Below are 13,056 nucleotides of genomic sequence, written 5' to 3'. Positions count from 1 at the left end.
CTCCCACATATGCCACTCCACGCTGCCTCCCACATATGCCACTCCACGCTGCCTCCCACATATGCCACTCTGCCTCCCACATATGCCACTCCACTCTGCCTCCCACATATGTCACTCCACGCTGCCTCCCACATATGCCACTCCACGCTGCCTCCCACATATGCCACTCCACTCTACCCCCACATATGCCACTGTGCCTGATACACCTTATACCCCGATACACCACTCCATCCTCCCTAGACATGCCACACTGCCTCCCAGACATGCCACACTGCCCTCCCCACATATGCCTTATATACCCTATATGCCTTATACCCCCACATATGCCACTCTGCCTCCCACATAATAAAAAAACTTTGATAAAATGCATTTCTTGCCTTTATTTCGCAACCAGCCCCCCCCAATTTATGCACGTTTGAGCCCAGGCTTGCCACGCTGCCTCCCAGACATGCCACGCTGCCTCCCACATATGCCACTCCACGCTGCCCCCCACATATACCACTCCACTCTGCCTCCCACATATGCCACTCCACTCTGCCTCCCACATATGCCACTCCACTCTGCCTCCCACATATGCCACTCCACTCTGCCTCCCACATATGCCACTCCACTCTGCCTCCCACATATGCCACTCCACTCTACCCCCACATATGCCACTGTGCCTGATACACCTTATACCCCGATACACCACTCCATCCTCCCTAGACATGCCACACTGCCTCCCAGACATGCCACACTGCCCTCCCCACATATGCCTTATATACCCTATATGCCTTATACCCCCACATATGCCACTCTGCCTCCCACATATGCCACTCTGCCTCCCACATATGCCACTCTGCCTCCCACATATGCCACGCTGCCTCCCACATATGCCACTCCACGCTGCCTCCCACATATGCCACTCTGCCTCCCACATATGCCACTCCACTCTGCCTCCCACATATGTCACTCCACGCTGCCTCCCACATATGCCACTCCACGCTGCCTCCCACATATGTCACTCCACTCTACCCCCACATATGCCACTGTGCCTGATACACCTTATACCCCGATACACCACTCCATCCTCCCTAGACATGCCACACTGCCTCCCAGACATGCCACACTGCCCTCCCCACATATGCCTTATATACCCTATATGCCTTATACCCCCAGATATGTCACTCCGTCCTCCCCAGATATGCCTTATACCCCCCAGATATCTCATAGTCCCCTCATAGAGTCACAGACCATACTTTTATAAATAAGTACTGGGTTAATCTTCACTGCCCCCAGGATTTAGATTCCCCTTAGTTTGCCCCCCTTTACCTCTAACTGCACCTTAAGTTAACTTTAATAAATTAATAAAATTAACCCTCAGTTCTCATCATTAAATTAACCCTAAACACCCCATTAACCATAACTGCCCCTAAATTAACCCTAAAGACCCCATCAACCACAGCATCCCCTAAATTAACCCTAAAGACCCCATGAACCACAACAGCCCCTAAATTAACCCTAACCCTAAGGCCGACCCACAAGATTCCCTAACCCCAGCTGAAGTGCTGGCAACCAGGCAGAGCATCGCTGGCCTCTGCCCAGCACCTACCAAAGCTGCAGGAGTTCAGGGAGATACAGCGGCCGACCCGCCCCCCCAGCAGCAGAACCTAATTCCAGGACCGGATCAACCGGAACTCTCTCCTCAACGGCAACAGGAGCACCAGGGAGGGGATGCAGGCGGCATCACTCCCCAGCGGTACACGGGAGATGGCGCAGCCGGCCCATCTCCCCAGCAGCAGCAGGAGCACCAATTTTGGGAGGGAATTAATGGGCCAAATAAACTGACTGACTACGGAGTCAACCCGTTTGGGGTCTCATCCTATGTCAGTCCAATTCGAAGGGGGGAGAATTGTGACGGAAGCCTCCATCACTGGGGCCACTGGAGAAGCCTGACTGCCAGCCTCCTCCCTATTGACTATGGGCCCTGGGTTTGTAGAGACTTCTGTGGCTACCCCCAGCAGTATCATCTCATCACTGGCTGAGGGGATTATCTCCGGCAGACAGCCAGGATCTGCCACCAGGGAGTGACCACCATTCTTTGATGTTTAATGTTGTATAAATCAGTCTCCCCCCTATTGTATTGTTAATCCCGTTACTGCCCCTGTTGTCTCAGAGGCAGATTAAGGGGGAGGTTTGTGTCCCAATATCTTGTTTTATGTTAATGTGTGTTTTGCTGGATATATCCAGCTCTGTGTGTCTAAAATAAATCAGTTTTCGTTTGGTTTTACCCTACACTGAGTTTCGGCTAGTGACTGGGGAACCGGGGAAAGTGTGTTGTCCCGGGCTAAGGGAGCACAAGACAGCGGAGGTAGTCGGTCGGACTAGCCAGCTCCGTGACAACTGGTAAGTAGGAGCTGCTGCTGTGAGTCACTAAAACGGATTATATAATGAGGGGTATTTTTCAGAGCGTTTGCTCTGAAAAAAACCCTCATTTAATAATCGATAAAAATCGATTCAACTAATCGATAATGAAATTCGTTGGCAACGATTTTCATTATCGATTATTATCGATTTTATCGATTAGTTGTTGCAGCCCTAGTGCCAACAGCTCTGAATTTGCCAATGCAATCCTGAAAACCAGCCTTGGCAGTCAACTGTTCCAACTTCAGCAAGTTCTGCTGGCTGCTTAATATACAAAGTGCCCAAACTGAAAACAGGAAGGAGATGGGGCATTCCATGTGAGGAACACCCTGTGATGTCATAACACCATCTACATGATATAACAAACTCTTCTGGTTTGGGGCCCTGGAAGGTTGGTAAGTAGTTAAATCTGTGAGCAGTAACTTAGAATATGCAGAACAGCATTTGGGTAACTCAGGTAAAAAGAGAAACGAGACCAAATATCTAGTTTGACTGTTTTTTCACCGCTTCTCATATATGGAGTCTACTGCAAACAACTACTATTATTATTACTCATGAACAATTCTTGTAATTAGCCATCTTAATATGATGACGTAGCCTGGCCTAACTTGACTAGGCCCAGGCCTAAGACGGTAGGTCCAGGGGGTGGATGTACCCCTGGTACAAAACCCACGGGCAGATCGCCCTCTCTGGCAATCAAGCCCCCATTATGTCCCGCCACACAATGGGCTGGTTACAAGGAAGATCTTTGATCTCCCTAACCAGTCTAAATACACTATGGGGCCTTCATAGCATTTTTGGCAGGGGATCGCACCCGACGGGAAAGCCTATAGACATATACTGTACACAGTGTTTGGTAACCATAACGTCAGTAATATATTTATGGGCGCTGCCTCCTTAGGCCCATATATGTTTCAAAGGTTCTACTTTTTAGGAAAAAAAGATATGCACAGTCACATATGTGTTGTTAATTCTACCTATGGAAAAACATATTGAGTGAGGCTGGTATAAAAACTAAAAATTAGGAAAAACGGCAATTAAAAATGTTGTTCCCCGTGAGAAATACATCTCTGGAAGCAAATGGTTAACAGATTTTCCATCTTTGAGAATTTTAGAAAACTAGTCTGATGAGAAACCGTCCAGCAATTATTCTTTCCACTTATAGATGATGAACTTCAATTTACCACGTGCTCGTGCTGCCTACGGATGTCCTCGCATAATGACAACTCACAAATTAATTTCATTTGACCTCTGTCTACCAACAGAAATATTATCCAGCAGGCAGAGAGGGACTGTGAGCAAAAACATTTTTATTGGTATGTTATCCGTACTCATGCTGGCCCCTAGGCATATAGCTCCCCGGCACCTGCATACATAATAATAATGCAAGCCTATATGGTATAATTATATACTGCAAGCAGAGCTGGTTCTTACATGGGTCTCAGTCTTCCATGGGACCCAGGCGGCACTTTAACGGAGTCGGCAATTTTCCACCCCAAATACTTCCCAAATAAGTACTGCAGCGGCCCAATCAACACTCCTCAAAATGTTGATATTGATGTACTATGTTAGCATGTTTGTCTGGGTATGTGTCTGTGTGTCTGGGGATATGTGTGTCTGCCTGTATGGGTATGTTTGTGGGTCTGTCTGTCTGGTTATGTGTGTTTCTGCCTGTATGGGTGTGTGTGTCTGTATGGTTATGTGTGTGTCTCTCTCGATATGTGTGTCTGCCTGTATGGGTATGTTTGTGGGTCTGTCTGTCTCGATATGTGTGTCTGTCTGGGTATGTGTGTGTCTGTCTGGATATGTGTGTCTGCCTGTATGGGTGTGTGTGTCTGTATGGGTATGTGTGTGTCCCTCTGGATATGTGTGTCTGCCTGTATGGGTATGTGTGTCTGCCTGGGTATCTGTGTGTCTATATGGGTATGTAAGTCTGGGTATGTGTGTGGGTACATGTTTGTGTATCTCTGGCCATTTCATTGCAGGGATATCATGTTATTCCTCCATAGTCCCTCTCTTATTCTAAGATCCACAGACAGGTATAATTTCATGCTGACAACATAATTAAACCTGATTCACAGTCACAGATTGCAGTGAATTGGATTTGATTCATAGCCTCAGATTGAAGTGTTCAGGTTCTGCATGAGTTACATTATCTCCAAAAGGGGCATCTCCTTCTTAAAGAGACAGATCGCCTGAATATAGGATTGGCGTGATTGTAAGTGTGACTACTGACTGTGTAAAGGATAACAACGAAGGCTGACCTGGTCCTCAAGATGCAAATGAGTGTGATGATAAATCACTGTTCAAAAAATATACCTCTCGGTACACATTGTATAGAGCAAATGGACCTTATTTTGTTTGAAATGTACATCCAGATAATTGCCAAAAGTCTAAGGTTTGAAGAACATACTAAGTGATCTCAGTATTAGAGTGTAGATAAAATTTGCTTTATGAGGCATGAGTAGAGGTTTTAAGGTTAAATCACGTAAAAACAACATCAAATTTAAGAAGCTTTTTCTATGACAACAGTCTATCACTGCCTGCTTTCACATGCCAACTAAGTGTTCCCAGCATAAATTCTGAACAAGACAAAATGTTATATGATTTATTGATTATTTTTGGAAAGGGTTTTGTTATTCAACAGTCCAAGGAAATACATGTGAAACGCAGCATTTAGTTACAAAAAAAATTAAAATTCAGCAAAGTAAGTGGGACAGCAACCTTAACCTTCTCATAGCTATTTTAGATTGTATCAAGATTAGAACCAAATACTATATTTACACAAACTCCATAAAGCACGCATCACATTATTTATATATGCATTATTGTAATTTTAAGGCTCTTGAACACTCTGATTAACTCATACCCACCAAATATTCTGAGCTCCTACAAAAGTGAGACATCGGGGAGGAAAGAGGGGCAGGGAGAGAGAGACCGTTCCCTCATTGGGTATGGAGTGCATACTTGGCACAAGAAAGGGGTTATTTCATTTTAAATAGTTTGTCATCTCTTTTTCATGCTCCATACTGAGGGTTAATTTCCCTTGAGACCATTCAGCAGACAGGACATATGTGCATAGCCAACTTACAGAGAGGAAGCCGATAATGGGGAGGGGGGAGACAGAATAAACATATCATCGAAATGGGTAAGTTGGAAATAGCTGCTAATACAGTTTTATACTGAGCCATGAATCTCATCAGAAAGCAAGCCTGAATCTTGCAAAGCCTCGTAACGTGCAGCTTTGTCACTCAATCTCCAATTTCATCTTAGCCTCTGTGACAGAAATCAGCGGAGGGAGATGGGGTTAAAATTTACATAATGTATGTCAGGGGCAAGTGCAACCCAACCACATTACCCCGGCACCTGCCGGATCTGTAGCATCATATAGAACTGTGACGGAAATGAACTGCTGCATGTAAAGAGGGCAACCGCCATGATTTGCCCTGGGGGGGGGGGTCCTCTGCAAATGAACAACAAATTAAATATGGGCACAATTCTTTATTGGAATACATGAATGTGGCCTTAAAATAATATCACAGTATTTTGAGAAACAATTTTTGTCTTTTATGGGGGTCTTCTAAATGGGGACTAAGAGCAGCTGCTTTACTTGTACATATACACACACACACACATACACATACACACACAGAGTCCTTTCACTTACCTCATCTATTAAGGGGTCTACAGGTGCACACAAAAGGCCATTTACCATGCACAGATAGAATGACATACAACATAACACATCGATCAAACCAACACTAATTAACCTGTAGTGCCCAAGCCACCCCCTGGATAAACCTCCATGGCTGCTATACTTATTGTATTAGAAGGACGCGTGGTGCTGGCTACATACCATGGAGAATGCGCTGGCTAGGCAAAGTCCTCCGTAGTGTAAAAGATCAACTGCATTCTTCATTGGTTTGTCTCATAGGGGGACCGAAATGTCCCTCTAACGATCGTTCAAAAGGGAAGAATAATCACGCTGATGTGAAAACAGAAAATGCTTCCCTCGTCCCATGTTATGCACTTATATAATGCTTATGGTAATCTGCAGGTTTATCTAATATATAGAGCTGTAAAGTGTAGGATTTTGAAAAAGTGACAGATTTGCTTTAATGTCTTATTTTTTTGGTTAATAATTTGTGTTGCAGCCTGTGGATAAATGTCGCCTAATTGCGGAAACAAAATTGCTAATTAACTCCATATGATGAGCAGGAGTGATTCCATTGAAACCAGCAGCTCTGTGACCTGAGTAAGGCTGTGTTTTTTGTGCAATTAATATATAATAATTATAATAATAATCCAACATGCCTTACAAAATAAATGTTTAATGAATAGTAGGCAGTGTTTGCATTATTACACATAAACAAGATAACTAAAATTGGATAATTTCATCTGTTGCAAGAAGTTCTACATTAGCCCATAGAAAGCGTCTATATGTTACATTAACATTTTCCCACATGGGTCAGCAGTTTTTAAGTGATTTGTAACACATTTTGTGTCTGTTGCTGAGTACATCATATTTTTCAGCGTCTTATATAAAGTAGTCTGACAATCTCTGTTGTTCAGCAAAGCTCCTTAGAAAGGCACCAGTCATCAAAAAAATGACACGGTGTCACTTTGCATAGGATAACATTTAATCTATACATTGTGCGAGCTGATATACTAACATATTTATAGTTGAAAAGTCATTTTTGTCGGATTTCGGATTTTCGTATGCAGCCTAGCTGTTATCTTTTCCTTAAGAGTCAGATGGGGAGGTGATCAGGGATAATAAAGGAAAAGCTAATATATTGGACAATTTCATTTTCTCTGCTTATACCAATGGAGTGCTATGGGTGGACCATTCACAGAAAACCTCCATATAACCTCATTCTCACTAGATAACTGGCCAGACAAATAAAAGACGTATGATATGTGGATATGATAGTTGAGTGGTCCCATGAAAATTGTCCCTCTTCCAAATATATATGGGGGGGATTCTGCAGAATCCTCCCATATGTATTTGCCCCTTTTCCTTCTTGCCAGCTATTTGCCATGCAGGAAATGTGTCCAGCTGAAGACGTCTTCTTGCACTTGATACACTTTACTTATCGGTGAACGCCATGGGTGCCTGTGTGGACACATGGAATATGCTCCTATTGAAGTCAAGCACGAATCAGTGGCAAGAATCACTGAACCAACCTGTGGTTTTATTTATTTTCTTTTTTGAAGAATGCATATTAACATACTAAACTGAGTCATTTGATATGCAGTCATCTTTAGTGGTGGTGGTGGGGTCAAGAACAGTAAACTGTACCTTTAAGATCTATAAAGCCCCCTGGTGGCCACCGGAGCATTCTAGAAAAGCTCAGTGTGGTATGATTACCTAAAAGCCCCTATTTGAATAATGTAGATCCGTGCCACATATTTATAGAAATTCTAAAGGGATCCATTAGGTAAAATAGGAATGTGAATACAACCTGATAAATAGACTGATGAGTCTTACATGAGTATTGGGTAAGTTACTTGAAGACACAATTCTGGATGCAATGCTAGCTTATACTCAAACAAACAATATTATTAGTATTAATCAACATTGTTTTAAGAATAGATCATACTGTGCAAAGCTCTTGGGGTTCAACAATGAGGTAAGTAGGACTTTACAGCAGGTTAGGGTTGTGCATCTAGTCTAATTATATTTTGTGAAGGTACTTGGTAAGCTGGCCTTTAAATTAAAGAGACTAGGCCTAGGGGATAGTATATTTATTTGTATTTTCTTACTTTCACTATAACTGGGAAATGAACCTGTACGTACCTGTTTGTTTTGACAATAGGGGTTGAAAGAACACATGTTAGTTGCCAGCCATAGACAGCCAAAGAGTCCAACAGAGGCATGTAGTCCGTGTGTACTTCTAATCCCTAGAAAAAAACAAAACCAGGAATATAACCACTGGAATCAAACTACTTCACCCCAATACAATCAATAAAAATATTGTTTTCAAACCATACAGAGACACAGAATATAGATTAAGACATAAAAATGGAGATGAAATGTTTTTTTAGACCTGCCTAAAAATTCACTGAGGAGACATGATAGTTCTTCCCATCTCGGTTGGTGGTTTACACTGTTCCCAACTATGTCTCAGAGGATCTTACCTATAAGCTGTGCACGTGAGCAGGCAGACACACATTTTGTAAGTACCGCACAAACAAAAAATGTATGTGAGTACAGGGCCTGCACCTCCTCTGAGGTGGAGTGGACTGCCCACCGCTGGAGGAGCAGGGCCGGTTGGGGAGATCATGGATTACTGGCCCATAGTTACTGTTCATAACTACCTCTATTTCACTGCTCCCTTGCAATGTGACCGGCAAAGGGGAGAGATAATGAGAAAGGGGGAGAGATAAAGAGAAGGAAGAAAGATCAAGTAAGAGAAATAGGAGATATAAGGAGAACACCAAAGAGAATGGGGGTAAAGAGAAAGGGAAGCTACTTAAGGGAGTAAGGAGAAATGGGAGAGGGGAGAGATGGGCAGAAATGGAAGAGATATGTGTATTATTTGTATGTATGGGCAAACGTGTGTTTATGGGCAGGCAGTATATATGCTAGACAGTCCTGTAGGTGCAATCTGGGTGCTTGGCAAGTCCTATGTGTGCAATCTGGGTGCCAGGGCTGGCCTTTGGGGTGTGGGACATGTGATCAATGCCAGCAATTTAGGGTTCATTGTTTTCCTTCTGTTTATTAGTACAACTACATGGGGGAGGAAAAAAGAATTGTAGCACAGTGAAGAGGGGGCTAAATGAACTCTGTGGGCGATGACAGTTTTATTAGCCACGAGAGAGAGCCTATGCCAAAATTATCTTGAAACTATTTTAGGTTTATATTTGCACAAATATATATTGAGTCTTATTATTTCTCATGTAAAAAAAGTAAACTAAAAACCTATGTTATAAAAAATGTAATCCTAACACGGTAGAATTTAAAAGTTCTATATATTTCCCCCATATTAATACATATTATGTATTTTTTGATTATATCAAGAAATTCCAAGACTAATTATTACCTAATGTGTACATTGTCTTCAGTGTTTACATGTGAATGACAGGACCTTAGAGACCAATAGCTCTGTCCACACGAGAAAAAATATACTGATGTTTATCTTATATGTAACACTAGATTTCCATGGTTTCTACCATAGGTAGTACAGGGTGGTATATATATTTTTATATATATATATATATATATATATATATATATATATATATATATATATATATATATATCCTCACTGGTGGTGACTAGGCTTTCCGAACAATCACAACATTTACTTTGTGTCTGGTATATAATTTAACAGTGTGATGCCACCAACGGATAGAAGGAGCCCCCACTGATCACCCTGATAGAGCTTTCAGATATTATTTATAGTGTTGGACAAGTCACCAGTTCCAACAAGGGAATAAAAATAAGGTTTAAATGACTAATCTGGTACCATGTTATTATCTTCTGACACTGCGAGGGAGGTAAACTAATAGTGGAAAAAGAAAACAGTTAAGGGCTTCAGGAGGCCCCATCTCAATGATTTGAACTTTCAGTGTTGCAAATTATCAGAGAGCTGAAATAACTCTTATAAGCTAAATTTAAACATATACATTGGTGTGTTGTAAAGATATAATGCTAGGGGGTTTATGCAAAACAAGATGTTCTAGATATATGTTCCACATAATCTCAAAAGCTGATAATATAAAGTCTTTTTCACCCAAAACTGAAAAATTGAAAAAAAGTTAATGTAGGGAAAACGGGGCAAATAAAGAAATAATTATTCAACACAATTATATATTACAATATTATTTTATATATTTCATTATTTGTTCTTAACATAAACATATATTACAATAAAAAGGAGACCACACAATCATTACATTGTTGAACTATTCTGTTGGAAGGTGACATTATGGCTAACCTGGAAAAACATCACTTATGTTTAATAGCCAACTGAAAAAGCAGGTTACAGAAAATATTTTTTACTTATATGTCTGAAGCTGCCTAGTAGAAATAAGCCATTAGTAACTAACTAATCCAAGAACCTACATCGATATACCTGCACCGTGTTTTAACATTTTAGTTATGTGCTTAGGTAAATTAGAATGCCATGGTTGTAGGGCTAGACTGGCTAGCGGCTTTCTGATGGCGTAAGTGTGGCCGACAGGCAGATATGTGTAAATAGTTAAAACACGTTTTTTTTTGAGTTCTGCAACAAGGGAAGCACAGAGCATAAGAATGGATACAGAGCACAGGATTCTATTTTGACACTGAAAATGCCATGGTGGAGCCAGGTCCCCAACAGGACTCTGTTTCCTAATGAGGAGGGAGCTAGGTAACTCCTATGAGTAGCGCCCCCCCCCCCCTTAAACGGGATTCCAGTGAAGGCTGAGCCTCCTGCAAGCCTTCTGGTCAGGTAAGAAAGGAAGGGACTGCATATCCCTATGGGTAGTGTGGCCCCAGAAGAGAACGAAGAATGGCCTTCTGGCACGAATGGGACAGAACACCTTTTTGTTTTTTTCACAACAGAGCCATTGACCTCAGGGCTTCAATAAAAACAAAAAAGACAGAGGAAAGAAAAAAAAACATGAACAATACAATTACTTTAAATTTACAGTGTCTAAGGTACGCATTATGTGAGTCATGGCCATCTGGCTTTCCAACCAAGCATCCCTCACAGCACCTGTTTTTTTTTAACACTGTAATAAACAATATGTTGCATTTCTACATAGATACTGCAGATTGACTATGATGTCACTTGTTTTATATAGAATATATAGTCCATCTATGGTCATCTTCTACATAACAAGCCTGGACCATTGTACTGATCGGCAGGGAACACTTTCTAACGCAAAATTAAAAACATTTACTAAGACAGTCTCCTAGACACATAGCAATTAATTGTATGATTAATTAGTAATTCCAGGAAATTATATATATATATATAAAATAATGAAACCAACCGTACGCGTTTAGTGTGTTTTTTTTTTTCTAAATTCTAAAGGTTATTTATAACAGCTTGTAACTGAAAAGTAGCAGTATGATGATACAAGTATTGCTTGTGAATATATATATATATATATATATTCACACACACACACACACACACACATAAATCAACGATGCAGTCCACATACTGAGGCGGAAAGAAGGTGGGCTGACTCTTATTGTTAACGTGACAAAGGTAAGGCACCACGCTTTGCTAGCAACAGCTTTTCTGCTCTGACCTATTATTCCTATTGTAGAAGAAAGGAAATGATTATACGTAGAACTATTGCATCCTGCCTGTTGCGGCTTCAGACCACACGCTTGCTAACCTGCCAGGTTTCACATCTCTGCACAACAGAAACTTTGCACACAATTTAATTATTGTGACTTTTGGTTACCTTCAAATATATGCAACCTAATACATTTCAGAAAGATATCATATGCTGACATATAGATGCGTATTCAATCTGAGACAATAATGCTTTGAGAAGCCCACCTTTGAGAACATTACATGGGATTGGCATTGGCCATTTTCATCAATGCATTTTCTGGTTCTGTGATCTCACCAGGAGGCATCCTTATTTACAATGGCAATAGATCAGCACTCTGGATGGACATGACAGATGATTTACTAGGTGCCCCATAGTGACTGGATTTGAAGTTAATAATCCCTCCTATCCTCATAACCACAATTCCCTGGCCATGTACAATGTGATAGCTCTAGGAAGCTGGCACTAGGACAGTCTTTTAAGCCCCTATACTGTACAGGTCCAGGGCTCAAACTGGTAGTGTAGCTCTAAATAATGTTCACGATTTATATGTGAACCCAATTCTAGAGATGTACCTAAAAAAGCATGTGGATTTCTAGATTAGTGTCATGACCACGGAGAAGCTCTAAAGTGCTACACTAGACATCTAGGTGGACATTACGGTATAGTATAAGTAACTACATAATACCACTTCTGGTACCAGGAGAAATCAGATGCTCAGATACAATTTTGTTTAAATGTAAACTTTCAGCTATGACAGCTGGTGCCTAACTTTTAAGTGTCCTTGGGGAAATCTGGCCCTGTTATTCCAAATGAAGAAAATTAGTGACTGAAACAATTTTTTATTTGTAAAAATTGATTTCATTTTTGTATTAACCGTAACAAGCTTCTATTTAAAGTATATCAGCAAATCAATTACATTTGTGACAGGGAGGGTTTGCGATGCTTCTGAATGGAATACATTTCAGCTGCACACTTATTATCATGCATAAGCAAATATATTCCCTGATAAAGGTAAATATTAATAACAAATACCCTTGACTTGTTTGAACACATGTGCCACAGAATATTTTATTAAAATATTCTGTGGCACATTGTTTATTTTCTCATTAGCTGTCCTTACTTAAATAAGATGTGCTCTGGATTTCCTAACAGACTGAATAAAATTAATTCATTTACTTTAATCTATATGGAAACATTTGAATATCGGTGTCGTTTTTTCAGATGTTTGCAACAGCTGCTCCACTGCAAATGAGTTTGCTTTGCTTAACATCTGCTGCAAAGAGCGACTCCCGTCACATCCATAAGTTTGGGACAAAGCCCGAGCCCTCTGTGAACCGCTAAATTCAGCAGACCCCTTTACAAATAAGAGGT

At 41.1% G+C, this 13,056-nt stretch overlaps 1 protein-coding gene across 1 annotated transcript in view; it reads right to left on the bottom strand.

Annotated features, from left to right (window-relative positions):
* The window catches only part of LOC149300786 (raftlin-like), a 115,830-nt gene that overhangs the window by 4,751 nt on the left and 98,023 nt on the right, over positions 1-13,056 (bottom strand). Inside the window, exon 7 of the mRNA XM_089484802.1 lies at positions 8,204-8,307. Coding sequence (XP_089340928.1) covers positions 8,204-8,307 — 104 coding nt within the window. The remainder of the gene's footprint in view (positions 1-8,203; positions 8,308-13,056) is intronic.

The sequence above is a fragment of the Sceloporus occidentalis genome, unplaced genomic scaffold, assembly GCF_023333645.1.
Source record: "Sceloporus occidentalis isolate IW3139 unplaced genomic scaffold, rSceOcc1.0.p SCAF_23, whole genome shotgun sequence".
In the NCBI taxonomy this organism is placed as follows: domain Eukaryota; kingdom Metazoa; phylum Chordata; class Lepidosauria; order Squamata; family Phrynosomatidae; genus Sceloporus; species Sceloporus occidentalis.
The sequence above is the reverse complement of the archived record's forward strand: the minus strand, read 5'-3'. Positions and strand labels throughout refer to the sequence as shown.